This window comes from Myxocyprinus asiaticus, chromosome 9 (assembly GCF_019703515.2).
Source record: "Myxocyprinus asiaticus isolate MX2 ecotype Aquarium Trade chromosome 9, UBuf_Myxa_2, whole genome shotgun sequence".
NCBI classification, from domain to species: Eukaryota; Metazoa; Chordata; class Actinopteri; order Cypriniformes; family Catostomidae; genus Myxocyprinus; species Myxocyprinus asiaticus.
Genome location: NC_059352.1, coordinates 44,086,827 through 44,106,658, shown reverse-complemented (window position 1 = coordinate 44,106,658; position 19,832 = coordinate 44,086,827). Strand labels below are relative to the sequence as shown.

At 37.5% G+C, this 19,832-nt stretch overlaps 2 protein-coding genes across 2 annotated transcripts in view; both read left to right on the top strand.

Moving 5' to 3' along the window:
* Window positions 1-5,500, top strand: part of LOC127446649 (paralemmin-1-like) — a 99,388-nt gene extending 93,888 nt beyond the window's left edge. The window contains exons 6-9 of the mRNA XM_051707753.1: window positions 948-1,053; window positions 3,362-3,392; window positions 3,761-3,817; window positions 4,557-5,500. Of these exons, the coding sequence (XP_051563713.1) occupies window positions 948-1,053; window positions 3,362-3,392; window positions 3,761-3,817; window positions 4,557-5,494 (1,132 nt within the window). The 3' untranslated portion in view covers window positions 5,495-5,500. The remainder of the gene's footprint in view (window positions 1-947; window positions 1,054-3,361; window positions 3,393-3,760; window positions 3,818-4,556) is intronic.
* A 3,328-nt stretch (window positions 5,501-8,828) lies between these two features.
* On the top strand, window positions 8,829-19,813 carry misp3 (MISP family member 3). Its single transcript, XM_051707724.1, has 4 exons — window positions 8,829-8,973; window positions 10,623-13,006; window positions 15,269-15,345; window positions 19,290-19,813. The coding sequence occupies exons 2-4, from the start codon at window positions 10,639-10,641 to the stop codon at window positions 19,377-19,379; spliced, it is 2,535 nt and encodes an 844-aa protein (XP_051563684.1). The 5' UTR covers window positions 8,829-8,973; window positions 10,623-10,638; the 3' UTR covers window positions 19,380-19,813.
* The last annotated feature ends 19 nt before the right edge of the window (window positions 19,814-19,832 follow it).

Below are 19,832 nucleotides of genomic sequence, written 5' to 3'. Positions count from 1 at the left end.
TATACAGGTATCGAAAAAACATCCTGTAAAGCCTGAAATATGGTCACCATATTTCTTGCGGTAAATTTATGGTAACCACAGCTGGCAGTATTTTACTGTAAATTTAACTGAATTTTATTTTACAGTACACAAACTGCTTGTTAGGTTATAGAACAACCGCTTTATAAAAGTGACTAAAAATGTCTTATTTCACATTTTAAAAAAAATGCCAGAATGTGTCTAATAAGGGGCAATATTGTGGTGTAGTACTCATATTTAGCTTAATTGAAGAAATTTAAAAATCAGTATGAAGTTCCTAACATTTGTGTGTGGGTTTACTTTGCTATAGTGTGGAGACAAATGTGTCCCCAGAAGTGCACTAAATCAACTCGAAAAGTGATTCATAAATAGAATAAGTAGGCTAATATTTATATGAATTTTTTAAATGCATTAAGTTTTTTTTTTTTTTTTTTTGTATGGTAAGGGTTTGAGTTAGAATATTTATATATTTTTATATATAATATATATATATATATATATTTATATATATATATATATATATATATATATATATATATTAATAGAAGTATATGGCATTGGTTCTCAACTGGTGGGTTGTGGCCCAAAAATAGGCCACAGATCCCTTCTGAAAAGGGCCACAGACAGCAGGAAAAAAAGTGCTAAATACAAATAATCATATTAGGCAGATGTCATCATTGTCAGTGCATGACATGCCCTAATCTTCAAAAAGCATTGACAAAACTATTAAAGGTTAAAAATATACAAGCTAGACTGCATTAAATACAGGTTTGCAGGGGAAATCACACCTCTGTTTATTATGTATTTATAAAATTGTCAATTTTCCTATTGAGCTGATATAGTGTTAATAAGTTTGTATACTGTTGGGACTATGCAGTTCATGGTAATAATTTAATAAATACCAATGTTTGATTGTGTGTGCGTCTTAGATTACAGGCAACATCCGAGTGGTTGGCAGAGGAGGAGGTCAAACTGAACAAACATATAGAAGATGGTCCTGCTCAAACTGGTGCAGATGCTGCAACGCACAATAAGGTGAGACGCCACAACAGACGATCAAGCTGAATGCAGTGCTGTTGCTGACACTTAACACATCTGCCCTTAGAGCTCTGTGGTTATGTAGTTATTTTGTGCCTGTTGCTTATCATATGTGTACACAAAACGATAATATTTGAGTCTATTAAACTAATCTTACAAATGGGACCAGAAAGTGTTGAAGACATGTACTCATTCTTTATTATTACTATTTCCCAGATTTTGGAACAATAGAAAAGCCATCAAAACTATTAAAAAACAGAAATGGAAGTGTGGGAATTGGGAGCGACCAACATTTTTTAAATCAAAACCATCACCAGCTTCTTCAAAGTAGCCAGCTTCCACCTAGATTACAACTACATTAGAGTCAATAAGCTTCTTGTTCACAGTTACTATGATTAGTATGATGATTAGCACTTAGCATGATGCAACACACTCTCAAATCATTATGAGCTGTTTTCTGTAATGGTGGGTCAGTGCAGTCCTTACCATCACAATAAACAGCCTTGTATGGAGGTCAGCTGAACCACAAGAAAAACATTATTTTGACTGGACACACACTGCAAGGCTGTTGAATCTGGGGTGCTTGGCAGCTTTAAGACTATAACAGGTTTCACAGAATTTAGTTACCAAGCATTTAAAGTTGGATCTTGGTCTTATGTGACCGCATCCTTAAGGTGAGGTGAATTAATGGCAGCCAAATTAAAGCACCACATAAATCATATGGACTAGCATTGATTCAGATTTGTACATGGCGAACACAAACAAAGAAACTAAAGTTAACCCTCGGGAACTGTTGCGATTGACATGACTGTCTATATATTTGGAGTCCCAGAGACCACAAAGATTAAAGCGTAAAAATAATAATGATAATTTCAAAGGTACACTCTTATTTCCCTTTAAACCCTTTTAATATGTTCCTCTGACCCATTTGACAGATTTGATTGAATCTTAAAAGAAAACAAAATGTTATCATTATTGTAATGTTTGGGGTCTTCTGTTCTTCTGTTTGGGGTCAATTTGATGCCAGTAAAAACACTTTCTCATCCTAGAAAGCATTTCACTAGTGCCTGTGAGTGCTTTGGTCTATTTTTTCAGAGAGAAAGACTTAATTTTAATTGTTTATATCTGTTCAAACATAATTTGTCAAATTTAGGTACACTAGCATATAGATGGTCCCAAAGCTAACAGACATGGACTAAAAGTCACAGCACTCCAATTTTGATTACCTTTTTTTTAAGGAGTTTTTCAGACCCCAAACAGAACATGAGGGTTAGGACTAACATATAAATATCACTGAATAATGTGTATTCTTTCAAATTTAGCACCTTTGCCATTTATTAACTACTGTCCTGCTTTATCTGAATGCTGCATATAAATAATGTTGACTTGACTCCCCCTTGTGGCAGCAAAAGCAATCTCAATGTTGTCTGGCTGCTGGTAAATTAATCTGGCAACGTTCCCATATTTTTGATTATCTTTAATGGGAAATTAAAGATCTCCCTGAATTTACAATCAGAGTGAGTGAAGAACAAGATGTTTGCTGGTCTGCATTGCAACAACTGCTAACAAGTAAAACTGCCCATGAAATACAAGATGATTGCTAATCTTTATCATAAACTAAAGAGGAGGGGTGGGATACAGACACCAGGCAGTGAAAAAGCCAAACCAATGGCATAAACTAACACAGACTGGCAAAGTCTGATACATTTAGCAAACCTGAAATGTACATTTATTTACATGGTGATGCTTTTATCCAAAGCGACTTGAAGTGCATTTCAAGGTACAAATTTTACCATTCTGTTTATTCCCTCTGAATCGAACCATTGCTAATGCCTTGTTCTACCATCTGAGCTACTGTAGCACTATGCAACTATGTATTAGTTTTTACACTAAAACTGTACCTCATATTAAAACAATAGTGGTGTTTTCAAATCACATCAGTAGCATTTCATATTGTAAATTAACTCTTTGAATGTTCTGAAAATGCCAAATATAGAGAAAATGAATGAACTAAAAGGTGTTTTATGGTGTTTTTCTAAGTCACATTGGAACCAAAATAATGCAGTTTTGTGAGTAAGGTTAAATATTTGTGTGCATGTAATGAACTTAGTGATCCATTTGGATAAAAGGAAACTTCTCTAGTCTTCCTGGAATGGAGGCTGTTCAGAGCTGGGTTACACCCATAAATGTTCCAAGTCCTTGAATGAAATATTAACCAGCAGACTGAGATAGTTTGAGCTGCTAAAGAGATTAATGTGTCCTCTTTATGATGCCTTTTGACCTTTTTCTCTTGTTCATCCAATAGGTAGAGACTGCAGTGGTGCCAGTTGAAACAGGTGAGTGTATGCCACCTGTCCACTCTCTGAAACACACCTGTCTCAGGGCTAACCACCTGTGTGTCTACTCCACTTTAGCCTGAATAGTGTTTTGATTACAGAGCATTAGAGTGATTATTGCTTTTATAAAATGTTAATCCATGACAAAAACAACAGTAGTGATTCTATTGTTAAATCACCCAGTTAATTCTGATTTATGCTTAATTAAGGCTTAATGTTGGCACAGGAATTCAGCATACTTAGATTTTGTAATCTAAATGGCTATAATCTTTTTTTTGAATGAAAAACACTGTTAACAACTAAATAACTAATCTACAGGGCAGAACAACAGACTGATATAAACCACAAATATTTCTAATTAACTGTAGTTGCTGAGACTGCTCCTAATGGACCTATAATGAAGAACGGAAAAGATGAAAAGAAAGGTACAAAATATCGATGTACTCTCCTCTTGAATTAGATATCCATGCTTGTTTATTTTTCCTCTTAGACATCTGTTTAATAATTAACATATTATTATTGGTGATTGCTAAGTTTAGCATTACTATTACTATAAGCCCTAAACCCTTGAATTAAACTTTGGGATTTGAACAAAACCTAAACCTAATTATTAACTTTGGTCTGTAACTCGTCCCACACTGTTTGTGCTAAGGACATGAATGATAACACAAACATTGTGTGGCAAACTTGCCTTTATTGTTGATGGCCAATAAAACAGGCAAAAAAAAGCCATATATAGGGACAAGAATATCATAAAGTGCTTTTCCGCCTTCGGGCCGAACAATTCTATGCAAGGTGAGTAATGGTTCCAGTAGCATTTCTGGTTTAGCTTGGTTCGGTATGGTAGGATTACAAACCATTCCTGGCCCGGATTTCTCAGCACGGTTAGCTAACCTTTCTGGTGGAACTGCTTTTGTGATGTGGCGACTCAAGATTGGTCACTTACCCAGTCAGTCCAATCTAATTCTGATTTTGCAGCACCACAGTGGAAAAAGAAACCATAACCGTGCCAACGATCCGGATTGGTACGGAACTGCACGATTCCGCTACGAGAACCGTTCGGCCCAATGGTGGAAAAGCAGCTAAAGACAACTTCAGTTTTTTGCTATCAAGTATGAATGTTCAAAACTGATTTAAGATCCGTACTTGTGGTTCTGGTTGCAGATGACCCTGTGCATACTGAGAACCACAATTCAGATGAAGCAGGACCGGTTGTTGATGTTAAGGTGAAAGCAGCCACCACAACACCTTCCGCTGTTGTTAACGGAAGTATGGAAGGAGAATATTCTCATAATACACCAGAACAGGATGAAGAACCACATACAAACAGCTTGGCCATCCACTCTCTTGAAGGTTATGATGCAGGTGGCATAACTATGACCTTCCTTGGCTTCAAAGAGGCGGAGCCTGGCCAGGGAGTAAGTGAAGATGATGATGTTGGAGCAATTATCCGAGCAGAAAGAGTGATTATTACAGACGAAGGGGAGGAAATTGCAGAAGACGACACCAGCATGACAGAAGAGTCTGCTATGCCCGTTGCGAATGAAGACACACTGAGAAGCACAGAAGAAATGGGTGATGTGGAAGAGACCGAGAACCACCCCGAAGCTTCTGCTGATATAGAGCTGGCTGGATCAAGTGAAGTTTCCCTAAATTTAGAAAGTCCTGCTGAGAAGGTGGTTACAAATTTGACAGTTGGAGAAGATCAAATGGACCCAGAGCTACCTGAGACGCAGCTCCAGAATGAGACATTAGATGGTGCTATTGAGGTTTCCCAAGTTCCAGTGTATTCCACAACACAGCCGTCACCCACAACCAGACCCAAAGCAGAGGGTGAGGCAGTAGAATCGCAACCCCCAAAAGAAGAGGAGGCTGTAGTGGCCATACACATTTCCCTAAGCCAATTTCAAGAGGTTCCCCTTGATGGTGTTGGAGAAACAGCAGAGCCTAGCACCAAGGCAGGAACTGGGAGACCAACTGCAGAACAAGAGCCTCTGCTGGTCTCCAAAGCATCTGCCCAGCTTGATACCAGCAGCCCAAATCAGCCAGAAGACGCAGGTGTACCAAAACAAAAAACATGCCAATGCTGTTCAATCATATGAACTTGTCTGTTGCCATCGAGCGAGTGTTCCCCTTAATCTTCATCTCTTTTGTCGTCTTGACTTTTACTTTGAAAATAGTGTGGGTATGTCAAGACGTTCATATTTTGATCTTCAGCTGAACACATCAAAACTCACAGCTGAACAAGTCCTTTCTCTTTGCAGAGGTTTCAAAGCACCTTATGCATTGTTACTAAAGAGCAGCATAACTTCAAAACAGAGCCTTAAATCTAAGGACTTCATTCCTTGTGATGCTCTCTCAGAATTTCCATAATTCTTATCTGTATAAAAACGAAACTTTATTACCTTGGAGGAAAGGACTTCTCACTTGTTCGAGCTTCCATGTGCAAGTTATTGTTGATGTATCATGATTAGGTGCATTCCCTTCATGCCTTTAGTGTGTCTGATTATGATACAGGTTTTTAATTCTGGTGACTGTAGAGCAGTGGTTCTCAACTGGTTTTGCTTCAGGACCCAGATTTTACACTGGAGATTAAAGTTTTATTTTCTTTTACCTTGCATAGGTTTGTTCATGGTTTTGAGGATGAAGGTATATCATGCAACCTTAATTCCAGAAATGTTTTTCCCCCCAAAAGAATTTCCATAAAATCCTTCATAAAAGCATTCTAAGCCATAAACCAAACCAACCAACTCTGATGTGAATAACACGATTACAATCTTTGGTTTGGAGCAAAAAAATATTTGAAAATCAGGCAAAAAGACAAAGGTACAAGACTGTGTACTGAACGTCTTTAATGAGGGCATGAACTACAACCCCATGAAACATTGCAAATGATGTAATTGAATTAAAAACTATACATAAAATTGGGACTTCAGGTTGTTGATTGTAAGTATAGAAACAATATATTTAATTTTATTGCAATATATAAGTAGTTTAAAAGTTTTGGGAGACTGACTCTATTACGTCATTCACAGTGCAACATGGGAGTGGGTGGTTGCTGCAGTGTTTTTTGCAGCATTTTTGTTTTGTAGCGACTCTTGGATTGGTGGATCTTTCTCTACAGGATCATGTGAAGTGTAGTTCTTCACTAGAAATTATAAGTTGAAATAACGTGGACTGACGGCTTCAACAGAGGCATATACAATCGATTAACAACCTCTTAGCTCACGGTATGTCTGCCTTTTATAAGTTAATAATTTATCATTAAAATCGATTAATCAGTGGAGAAAATGAATGCTTCTACCAAGTGACAGAAGAGTTTGTACCAAAATACTGTTGAGTGTGACTGAATGCACAGCCTTTGACATCAGAAAGTGTTTTCTCCTCCTTTTTTAAAGTTGATAAGACTATTTATTTTGCATGATTATTTGATTATTAATCGATTATTAACAGAACCTTCCGTCTGAGATCCTTGCTCAACAGACGTGCAATCCATTTCTGGGTCACGACCCACCAGCTGAGAACTAATGCTCTAGAGCACTGGCTGTCGACCCACTGGGCCATGACTGTTTTAACACTGCTATATAAAAAAAGTTTTGTTATTGCCATGGAAATCAACCCATGAAGTTAGCTAATAATTATCTACCTACAGTAGCACTGGTGTATTACTCTTTCATTAAATCATTTGTGTGCCTTCATAATGAATCAAAAGCCTGATCTTATATTGCAGAGAAATGGTAATCTTTGATTTTATATGTGCTGTAACTACAGTAATCTTCAAAGTTTTTATTGCTAATGTGATACAAGTTGTTTCAATGTGACTGTTTAATTGTTACAGTGTCTTCAACTGCCAGATGAGTGTTTTTAGAGTTATATAATGTTACTTCAGTATATTTCTCTGCTTTTTAAAATAATAGTTAACCCAGAACTCAAATTCTTTCATTACTTGCCCTCATGCCATTTGAAATATGTATGACTTTCTTACGTAGCACACAGAAGGAGATGAGATTTGAGAACATTTGCAGAAAACAGGATTTTCAGTGAATATTGACTTTTTAAAATGTTTGTCTGTTTATCACACAACAAACCCATGACATTGGCATTGCTAGCATCGTGCTCTACCAGTTGAGCTACAGGAACCTGTCTTAACATCTTCTTTTATGTCCTAATAGAAAGTCAGCCATATGGATTTGGAACAATATTAGAGTGAGTAAATGATTTTCATTTTTGGATGAACAATTCCTTTTAAGAAAGCAGAGTTCAGCTCATATCTCATATTTGCAAGCATATACAGCTATAACAATCTTTTTTTAATGTTAATCATCCAACTTGAATTTCTGTGAGAAAGTTTGTGTTTTTTTCTTTTCTTGACACTTGTTTCATACCGTGATGTGTAATCATTATTATTCAAAGTTTTCCATTCAATTTAGGACCATCATGTTTTTCTGCATATAAATTTTACGTTTCAAATAAAATACTAAGTGCCTTGTATGTACAGTATCTATAATGACTGGAATGGGAGTGGTTGAGGATTTTGTATAGAAAGTTTACATTGGAAGAGCTGTGAGATAAATGAATAAACTAAGTTGATCAAATGTTATTGTAAAGTCTGTTTTTCTTCTTGGTAAATAGTTACTACTAGATAAGGATGTATATAATGATAATGATGACAGCTTTTGTTTAAGGGGTAGTGTGTAATTTCTGCTGCACCAAACAGAATTGCAATCTGTTTGAGTGACATATCGTTGGCTTAACCAATGGTGTGACTTTTTGGCAGGGCTGCCTGTTTGATCAAACAATAAGAGACGTGGGAATGTTTGAAATACGTTTGGAAACGGTCGATATTTTGCAATTCAGTGTGGTGCAGTGGCGCATTTCACCTGTAAGAAGAGGAAACCATATTCTGTAGTAGGTTATGTATTAAATGTATTAAAGATATTCAGATAGTAGTAATGCCAATAAAAGAAGAACAATGGCAACAATCCTTTTATCATGAAACATGAAAAAGAATATTGTATGTTGTATACTGTATTGCAGTGCTGGGTGTTTAAAATGTAATAGCTTCAACCTTGTCGCACATTCCAATATTTGTGCATATTTTATAAACTTTTATACTACTACATTTAGGTTTTACAGTACAGTTCAGTATAGTGGGAAAATTTAAATGTTATCCATTGAAGAGATGAGTTGCTTTCACTGTTTAATTTGCTACATGATGTTTAAAGCAAGCCCTTGCTTCAGTCAGTAGAGTTTTTAGAGGGCTGTTTGGATTAGTGATGCAAGGCCTGTGGTTTACTCAAGAGCTTTAATTCAGTGTGAAAGTTGGAGGGGAAAGAACAGCACCGATTTTAACCTTGATCACCAAGAAGGGGGTGGGGGGTACAGAGAGAAAGACAAAACTGAGAAAGAGAGAGAGTTCGAGAGAGAAGGAAACCAGGAAAAGTAAGGGAAGGACAGAGTGGTAAAGAGCTCGAAGGTGTGAGTGGGGAAGAGATTTTTACAAAGTTTGTTGGTACATCAGGTGGACAATATCAGTTTTCTGTGTCCTCCAGGTGACCCCTGTCTTTCATCTCGTAAACTGGTAGGTTAATTTTTCCTTTCCATCTTTTTCTATTTTCATTCCTTTCTAAAATTGAGAGAGCTCTAAGTGTTATATAACAGTGTCAGGAATTTTAGCTGAAACGTTTATCAAAGTTAGTATGATAAATATTTTAAAAACTAGCACAAAGTACATTTAAAGTTATGTTAAACTTGTCTGTTTTCAAAGACAGGTATTCATGTTTCTTGAAATGTGTTTATATTCTTAATGCCTTATTTGTCAGCAGTCTTTTTCTCCCTGTGATATTATTTGTTTTGTTTAATATATATGAATATTTTATCAATTTTATTTAAACTAGTAATTTATAAAGTCACTCAGAACACCTCGTCGTAATTCTGTTATTCCAGAATGATTATTTCCAGGTTGTTTTGACACTCATGGTCACAGTGTAATCTGATTAAACAGTATTAATCTGTTCCTTATGTAATTAGCATTTGCCTATGATACACCTGTAAGTCCTTGTGTTTGTTTTGAGTCCCATGGACAAATGCAGAGTCCAAATATTTTATTGTGAATGATCCATTTATTGTCAGCCAAATATTACTGACAAGTCATTAAATAGCCTGTAATACATTTTAAATACAAATAAGTTGTGGAAGATGGACTTTTTTCTTTAGATATTGTCTTATTTTTTTTATTATTATTATTATTTTAAAAAGGTAATCTTTTCAAATCAGTGTCAATTAATGCTGGTTTTCATGGTGACAATTTACCCCATAGAGGTGACAGAAATTATGCCCCAGTGATCTTTTAAATTAAAGTAAATATAATTAATAAAAGACCTTGTTAATTTGTACTTTCTGCAGAATATAGAGAAATTTCATTGACTTCTCTGTTAAGGTGAAAGAAAGTTCCACTCCCATGTTTTTCTAAGTTTAATAAACTTGTTAATCATTCTCAATCATGTATGGCAACATGGCAACTGGATCAATGAGCAGGGGTAAATGCTTTGATAGGTCATTTTTCAAATGACACTATAGCATTCAAAATATCTAAAGGGAGAAGTTACAGTACTCACGGAAAGAAAGAACTAAGAAGACTGGTGCAAAGAGAAAGAGATAAATTGTAAAAAAAGATGTGTAAATTATAATAATCAAGAGTTGTTCCAGGTTCATGGTTTCAAGGTGATCTTAATGGGAAAGGACACTAATTTGACTTGGAGGCATGGGAGTTAAAGAGTAAATGACCTAATGAGTCTAATTAAGACCTTCCTAGAGGTCAAAGAATTGTGAAGGGGACTAAAAAAACAAATAGTTAGGTTTCAAACCCAAACAACAAGACTAAAAAAGTGGCCTGGTGAAAAAAAAAAAAATTCTTATTCAGTTACAGCAATCAGCCAGGCTGTAACTCAATTTTGTGTGAGCCTTGCTGAGCTACTGGGATTGAAACATAAGCTGATTATAGTATCAGCAAAATGTATAAGTGTGCCTGCACAAAGGAAGGCCTTTTGTGGCTTCATAAATGACATCTTTATTGGTAGATGGACAGCAAGAGAGAAACAAAAGGCCTGGAAAGGGGGGAAAAATGTTAAATTCAATAAAATAAAGGAAGCCTGTTGTCAGTACACAAGAGCCGGCTGTTTGTCATCCTGTGATTGTATAAAAAGTAACTCATTTTGCCATTTATTCCAGACAGATCAAGCGTGAAATGGAAACAGGCTCTGTGATGTGCCCTCAAAGATCTGAAACCGAGGATGAATGCAGTAGTGAGGCTGGGGTTGAAAAGAATTCCCAGTTTACTGAAGGCAGGGAAAAAGAAATGAGAGAAGAACCAGAAAAGCAAGAAATGGCCACAGATCCTCAAGGGCTGGAAAATCAGGAAATAAAGCCTATTAGTGAAAAAGAAAGAACAGAATTGGTAGAAAGGGACTTTTTTCACCAGCTTCACAGTGCTCCCACTTCTTTACCAGCAGATGGAGCCATCGAGTCAAAAATGGAAGACTTCAACAGTACAGTTGAAAATGACTTGAATCATGTCCAGTGTCGAGATTGGCCACTAGTGCCCCAAGTGAAAGCCCATTCTGAGAGGAATGAGGCTCAGGTCATTGAGATTCAGTACGGGGAGAAGAAAAACGTTGAAACCAGCCAAGATGTACAAGAAGATACTGAGGGTGAAAAATCTCTCACCATGACACAGAAGGATGAAAGCACAGACTCATCAAATCCACCAAAGGTAGCCAGTGAAGAACAGAACCATTTCACTAAGCATGAACTAGAGTCACATGGTGACTCCGGCTCAGTTGTCTTCCTATCAGAGAACAGCAAAGAGCAAAACATAGACTGCAAACCTGCCGATTTTGCCACCACCAAAGAGCAGTGGGTAAGACGGGACAGCCGTAGTGATGAACCACCAAACCTGTCAGAGTGGTCCAAGAGCTCTTCAAAAAGTCTTATTGAGCCCAACCCTCCACAAAGCACCCAAAGTGAGTCCATAATCATGTCTGAGGCTGTCCAGCAGGGGGAGCTTGAGGTGAACAACCCAAGAGGTTTGAATGAAAATGAGGTGGTGCAACAGGTGTATGGTGCTGCTCCGCCCCTGGATACAGTTGCTGGCGAGCCAGCCAATCCAGGTCAAAGTATCCCTACCAATTACTCTACTGAAGTAAAAGTGCCATTGATAATGACAGAGGGGGGTAGGGACAGTGAAAGGGAGGAGAGAAAGCATTGTAAAACAGGTGAAGAGCGAAAGCAAACAGTGTGTGTCACAGAAACCTGTGAGACGGAAGGTGGGAGGCAGGGAGAGATTAAAGATCAAGGACAAGAACAGGCCAACAAAAGACAGAGTAAAACAGACTCCCAGCCAAACACGAAGCCTCATTTTGGGGAAGTAAAATTCAGCAGAATGGATTTTGATGACAGCCAGAGTGATAGTGGTCTATCAGCAGATTTCTCTCCCAACAGCATGACAGATGTCTCGGACTGTCCTGTTAACGTTGATGCTCCTGATCCCTTTGAAACTCCTACTAATGAAACTCCCATCGAGAGGGAGATTCGTTTGGCCATGAAGAGAGAACAAAGTCTACGGCGCTCTCGAGGACTGGAAAATACAACAAACAGGACTAATGAGTTTGTGGAAATTCCAACAAGGAGACCCATTCTCTCTCAGGACATGTTCCTAAAACACAGCCCAAGCCAGGTAAAGGACAGAGAGTTTGCTGGAAAGAAGATGCAGCAGGAAATCAGTGCGGAGGCCAAGAGGGAGAAGGTTCTGGTTGAACTTGGTCGACTTCCTGGTTTTTATGACAAGGGCACAGAGGTACAGCTTCAAGAGAAAAAGCAACTCTTTGAGGCCTTTCAAGAGCCAAAGGAATCCGTGCCAGTTCTTAGTAGAAGATCAAACTCCGTCAATGTAGAGGGTTCTACTGAGATACAAGAAGTTGATTCTGCTGTGGAGGTCAGACAATCTCAAATTTCTCCCACTCCACCAACAATGAGCCCACAGGGGGGTTCTAACAGCAACCAACCTGCTTCTCGAGGACCTGGTCTAACTGAGGGAATCAAGGGCCAGATAATAATCATAGAGGCCAACTCTTTTCCCACAAGAAGCTCTTATGGCACAGTCCCATGGACAGATGGACGGTCCATGAAAGTCATGAATTCTGAGAATGTGAGTGCTGCTTCTGCTGGGCCTGTCAGAGCTAGCCCAAGACTAAATTTACAAGTGACTGAAAATGAAGATGTCTCAAGTTTGGTGAAGGAGAACCCTTTCTTCAAGCTCCGTTCTTCCATGTCACTGCAGCCCGAGGTGGAGCAGGACATTAAGGAGGCAAAGGAGAGGGAGAGAGAGCTACAGAGACAGAGGAATAGTCTTTATGGAGGTGCACCCATGGACACGGATGCAGAAAGAGTAACGGGAACAGACTTAGGGACAAAAGAAGGAGAGAAAATGGAAAGTAAAGTAGGAGAGAGGGGGGTAACACAATCCTCTAGCAAAGAGATGCCCAGACCCCCTCCTCAGCACACAAATCTAACTCCAGCAGGCTGCCAATCAGATCAGTTCTCCACCACCACGTCAGGTGAGTCACTGAAAGCAGCATGTGTAAGTTTGGTTTTGGTTTACAAAACAGATGAAAGAAACTGGTTGAGTCCAGCCTTTGATGCTTCCCTGCTGTTCAATGTGGAAACAGTGTACAAAAAGGATATACAGTGACCACTGTATTTGTATACTTAAAGGGATAGTTCACCTAAAAATGAAACTTCTGTCATTTACCTAACCTTTTGAGGAGATTCCCCCTATACTGGTTGAGGAGATTCACTTCATTCTATGTAAAGTGCTTGAGTGCCTAGAAAAGTAAAGCTATATAAATGTAACAAATTAGTATTATTTTTATTATTATGTTGTTCCAAACCCATATAACTTTTTCTTTTGTGGAACACAAAAGGAGATGTTTGACAGAATATTTTTCACTTTCTTAGCCATATTTAGCCTTTAGCATATTTCTGAAATTTCTTTTAACCAGCAGTTCCCAAGGTGATTTTTACTGGATGTATGAAGTCAGCCCCTCTCAAGTTAACACAGGTGTCGTTAATCACATTAACTATGGACATGTCCCACTAAGATTGACAGAGAAAAAATGTCCAAATAATTTTTGGGGCCGATATAATGTTTATGCAAAAGACACATTACATGTCCATCTAAGCAAATCCTAAAGAGCTCCATTCACTGTATTTGTAGGCCATAAATCCAATGGCTAAACCAACACCTGCAAAACTAATCTACTTTGATAGCAGTGAGAGCGTATAACACTTCCTGTCCTGTTTTTGATTGGTCAGTTACGTAAACAAATTTTTATTTGACTTGAAGCTGGTAGTTTTTGCATCTCCATGGCAGCTAACAAATAAACACTTCCACAATGCTAATTTAGTGAGATGTCATCAGTACTGACTTGAACCAGATATTGAAATGGTTGTGTTATTAGTCAAATGTGCTGAAATGAGCAAAGGATGGTTAAGAGTAGCTTGTCTGGAAAATTGTCTGGTTTTTGTAATGCATTTTTTTTTACTAAAGTTTTCATTGTGTGTTTGCATGTCCAATAAATAACCGCAGTCGAGTTGTAACGTCTTGACTTTATTGTCTTTTACTACTGTATGAGTCATCTAGTCTAGTGAAATAGCCTCGACTGAAGTCCATTGCTAGTTTTCATATAGGTAAATGCTCCAGGGATTCGTGCGAACAATTGTAATATAGATTTCTGATTTCGTACAAAACTGAGAGGAAGTGAAATTCCTGTAAAATTACTTGGTTTTCTCCAAATATAGTGCTTGGAGTTCAGTCCAAGAAGTTCCGTTTTTGTCTCATCTGACCATGGAGGATTCTGATGGCATGTGGCAAATGGTTTTATGGTCTGATTAGACAAAAACGGAACATTTTGGACTGAACTCCAAGCACTATATTTGGGGAAAACCAAACACAGCACACCACCCAGAACATACTGTACCATACCTACTGTAAGGCATGGTGGTGGCAACATTATGTTGTGGGGGTGTTTCTTTTCAGTGGGGACTGGGCAATTGGTCAGGTTTGAAGAGAAAATTGATGCAGCCATGTACACCCAAATTCTTGAGGAAAATCTGTGGCCCTCTGCTCGACAACTGAAGATGGGTAGGTGGTTCACCTTTCAGCATGACAATAACCCTAAACACACCACCAAAAAAACAAAACAATGCAATGGCTTAACGATAGGAAGGTCAAAGTTCTTGAGTGGCCAAGTCAGCGCCCTGACCCGAGTCCAATAGAAGACCTGTGGATAGAGAGCAGCCCATCGCCGCTCAACCCACAATTTGACTGAACTCAAACAATTCTGCAATGGGCAAATATTCCCCAATGTAGGTGTGCGAAGCCAACAGAGACACATCCAAACTGTCTGATGGCTGTCATTAAAGCAAAAGGTAGCTCTACAAATGATTAAATCCAGGTGTATTATCACTTTTAAACCCTGTTATTCTAGTTTTTCACCTTTTATATATTTTTTTCCCATTACTTGAATGTTGTAAGGCAACATTTCTAAGTAAAGATTTTTTTCTAAATTGGTTTTGATTTCAGGCTGTAAGACAAAAAAGTGACTATTCCAAAGGGGTATGATGATTTTCCATAGGTACTGTATTACTGCCTCAGTGTTGACAAAACACATTTGTTTATTTAGAAAACTCTTTATTGTATTTAATACATTTTATGTTTATATATTTTCCTGAACAAAGCCTATAGTTATGTAATAGATATTGTATTGACTGAAATAACATAAAAAATAGAAAATAATATCCATATCCTTTCTCACTAGTGCGACTGTCCACCGGAAAACTGGACCTAACATGGCCGCCACCCCAAGCGAATGAAGAACAAGGACAACAGTCAAAGGTAGAGGACCTCACTGTTTTATTCTCTCTGTTAAAAATGGATATAAATGCCCCTCTCCATGCTATCCACACTCTGGGATTAAATGTGTCATACCTCTCAGCTGTAATGGGGATTGGGGTGGTAACTCAAAAGTCTGAGGTTCAAGTCCTAGATTGGTTGATCTATGAACAAGGGACTCACTAAGTTTTCTTTATTATAGTGTTTGCAAGGCAGCTCTGTATTTAGATTCTTCAAAAATTCTTGTTAGTGGTTTGTTCTTAACCACTTACCCTAAATATTAAGTAACTTTCTACCAAACTTTGTTTAGTAGAAAGTTTCAATCTTGTCTAGAAGTCTATTTGTGGTTTTTGTAAATGTTTTATTTTATTTTATTTTTTTTTTAAGATTTAAAGATTAAAGAAAATTAAAAATTGCATTTAAAAAAATCTCTCATAGACTTACATTGATTGACTTGGAAAATGTATCCAACAGCAATGATGTCACTGTAATATTTGCATAGTGAATTTCAATTGGTTTTCATTCTACATCTATTTGAATACTGAACTGTGATTGTTCTACCCTTTCTTGCATCTTTTTAACCATATAACCATCTTTACACTGCGAAGACGCACTGAGGGTCATAACAGCATAGCAGCTCTGATGAAGCATTTTATTTACACAGAAGCAAAATTTGAAACCTACACTTACTATACTTACATTTTTAACAGGTGTTTTTCTGCCTTGCTAGCACTGATATTTCTTGAAACCATAAAATGGTATTTAGGAAATGTAAATTTAGTTAGCATTGTGCTCTTGAGACAAGACAATGAACAAGACACTTCACTCCAGCTTGCTCTCCAGGGAGGTTAGAGTAGGAGATCAAGAGGTTTCCGTAATAAGTTAATTGTCAGTCGTTTGAGATACCAAGTGTCTGCTAAAGGACCAACGAAAAACAGACACCAAAGCAATTCATTCCTTCAATAAGTAATCATAGAGTATCAAAGATTCAATAACCCTCCCAGTGCAAACACAACCAAAGACACTTAAAAGTGGCTGCTGAAAGAGATGCTTATCTTACCCAGATAATGATGTCTATGAGAGTTTGTACCCACTGCATTCTTCTGTAGCTAAAAATCAAGATCGAGCCATGAAAGATGAAGACTCTTATCATTATTGCCACAGCTCAGCCAGGAGGCTATAATGTAACAGAAGCAACACAATCAAAACTGGTGTTGTCAAGTAAACGTGTCTTTATCAGTAGAGAGTGGATTTTTTCAGTTCACCTCATCTCACCTATACACCGTGTGTATATATATATATATATATATATATATATACACACACACACACACACACACACACACACACACACACTGGCGGCCAAAAGTTTGGAATAATGTACAGATTTTGCTCTTATGGAAATAAATTCGCACTTTTATTCACCAAAGTGGCATTCAACTGATCACAATGTATAGTCAGGAGACATTAATAATGTGAAAAATTACTATTACAATTTGAAAAAAAAACAAGAATAATAATTCAAAACTTCTTAAACTACTTCAAAGAGTTCTCATAAAAAAATCCTCCACGTACAACAAAGACAGCTTTGCAGATCCTTGGCATTTTGTCTAGATACTCAGGAGACTTTTCACCCCACGCTTCTTGTAGTACTTGCCATAGATGTGGCTGTCTTGTCGGGCACTTCTCACGCACCTTACTGTCTAGCTGATCCCACAAAAGCTCAATAGAGTTAAGATCCATAACACTCTTTTCCAATGATCTGTTGTCCAGTGTCTGTGTTTCTTTGTTTTTCTGTTTCAAAAGTGGCTTTTTCTTTGCAATTCTTCCCATAAGGCCTGCACCCCTGAGTCTTCTCTTTACTGTTGTACATGAAACTGGTGTTGAGCGGGTAGAATTCAATGAAGCTGTCAGCTGAGGACATGTGAGGCATCTATTTCTCAGACTAGAGACTCTGATGTACTTATCCTCTTGTTTAGTTGTACATCTGGCCTTCCACATCTCTTTCTGTCCTTGTTAGATCCAGTTGTCATTTGTCTTTGAAGACTGTACTGTACTCCTTTGTATGAAATCTTCAGTTTTTGTTTTTTGGCAATTTCAAGCATTGTATAGCCTTCATTCCTCAAAACAATGATTGACTGACGAGTTTCTAGAGAAAGCTGTTTCTTTTTTGCCATTTTCGACCTAATATTGACCTTAAGACATGCCAGTCTATTGCATACTGTGGCAACTCAACAACAAACACAAAGACAATGTTAAGCTTCATTTAACGAACCAAATAGCTTTTAACTGTGTTTGATATAATGGCAAGTGATTTTCTAGTACCAAAATAGCAATTTATCATGATTACTCAAGGATAAGGTGTTGGAGTGATAGATGCTGGAAATGGGGCCTGTCTAGATTTAATCGATTCATTTTTTCAAATAGTGATGGTGCTGTTTTTTATATCAGTAATGTCCTGATTATACTTCGTGATCAGTTGAATGCCACTTTGGTGAATTAAAGTACCAATTTCTTTCCGAAACAACAACATCTGTACATTATTCCAAACTTTTGGCCGCCTGTGTGTGTGTGTGTGTGTGTGTATATATATATATGTATATATATATATATATATATATATATATATATGTATATATATATATATATGTATATGTATATATATATATATATATGTATATATATATGTATATATATGTATATATATGTATATATATATATATATATGTATAATATAAACTCACCGACCACTTTATTAAGAACACCTGTACACCTACTTATTCATGCGATTATCTACTCAGCCAATCGTGTGGCAGCAGTGCAATGCATAAAATCATGCCGATATTGGTCAGGACCTTCAGTTAATGTTCACAACAACCATCAGAATGGGTACAAAATTTAATCTTAGTGATTTCAACCATGGCATGATTGTTAGTGCCAGACAGCTGGTTTGAGTAATTCTGTAACTGCTGATATTCTGGGATTTTCAAGCACTAAAGTCTCTAGAGTTTACTCAGAATGGTGCCAAAAACATCCAGTGAGCAGCAGTTTTGCAGACAGAAAGGCCATTTTGATGAGAGAGGTCAACAGAGAATGGCCAGATTGGTTCGAGCTGACAGAAAGCTACGGTTACTCGGATAACCACTCTGTACAATTGTAGTGAGCAGAAAAGCATCTCAGAAGGCACAACCCGTTCAAGATTGAGGCGGATGGGCTACAACAGTAGAAGATCACGTTGGGTTCCACTTCTGTCAGCCAAGAACAGAAAGCTAAGGCTGCAGTGGGCACAGGCTCACCAAAACTGGACAGTTAAAGACTGGAAAAATAGCCTTTTCTGCTGAGGTACACAGATGGTAGGCCCACAACACAAAAATCATGCCATTGTCGAAATCACTTATATCACATTTTTTTTCCCCATTCTGATGATTGATGTGAATATTAACTGAAGGTCCTGACCCATATCTGCTTGATTTTATGCATTGCACTGCTGCCACACGATTGGCTGATTAGACAATCACATGAATAAGTAGGTGTAAAGGTGTTCCTAATAAAGTGGATGTTGACTACAAGAACTGATTGTTCGCTTACCATCTAATCTACCCAGACCTTGACATACGGCCTTGTTAGGAGATGATCAACATTATTCGCTTAATCTCTGTATGGTCATAATTTTTTGGCTCATTGGTGTATACTTTACGTACTGTACTGTATATATGCAATATATGAGAGTTTCTGTAGTTCAACTGGTAGAGCATGGCGCTAGTGATGCCAAGATCATGGGTTCGATTCCCAGGGAACGCATAAACTAATACAATGAATACCTTTAGATAAAAGTGTCTGCCAAAATGCATAAATGTAAATATAATAAACAACATTTGTGACAAGCTACCCTTTATAGACATTTCAAATGTACTCACTAATGGTCTTATTAATTTCATTAAATACAGAAAACCCTAAAGATCCCAAGGCAGCGAAACCCATTACTTGAGCGCTGGGAGACAGGGATGGTGAACAGTCACATGGACAACAGCAACTGAGACCAAACCCAAATGACAGCATCATGACACACTGTATACAATATTCTGGAGGCCATTCTACCAAGAGACTCAACGTGATGAAGGATATGAACAAATAATCAGCTTTCACAGAAACATCCCTGATCTTCTAAAGGAAAGACAGTTTGAGGACTGTGTGTCATTATGGGTGGAAAAGAGCATACAATGGGCCTACACTCCAAAAGACACTACAAAAGTGAAAAGTTGGATATCCAACCCAGCATTTCTCAACACAATCCAGATGTCTGTAAAAATAACTGACAGCCAAAGTGGTTATAATAACATCTATTGGTTGTGTTTTTGAATGCTTGGCAATGACAGGTTGGTGTTGCATAGGTTTAAAAGATTTCAGTGTAATAAAAATTCTCTGCATTACAATTATTCAGTCATTCATAATCAATAAACTACTCATCTCATAGTGATAAAACTGGTATG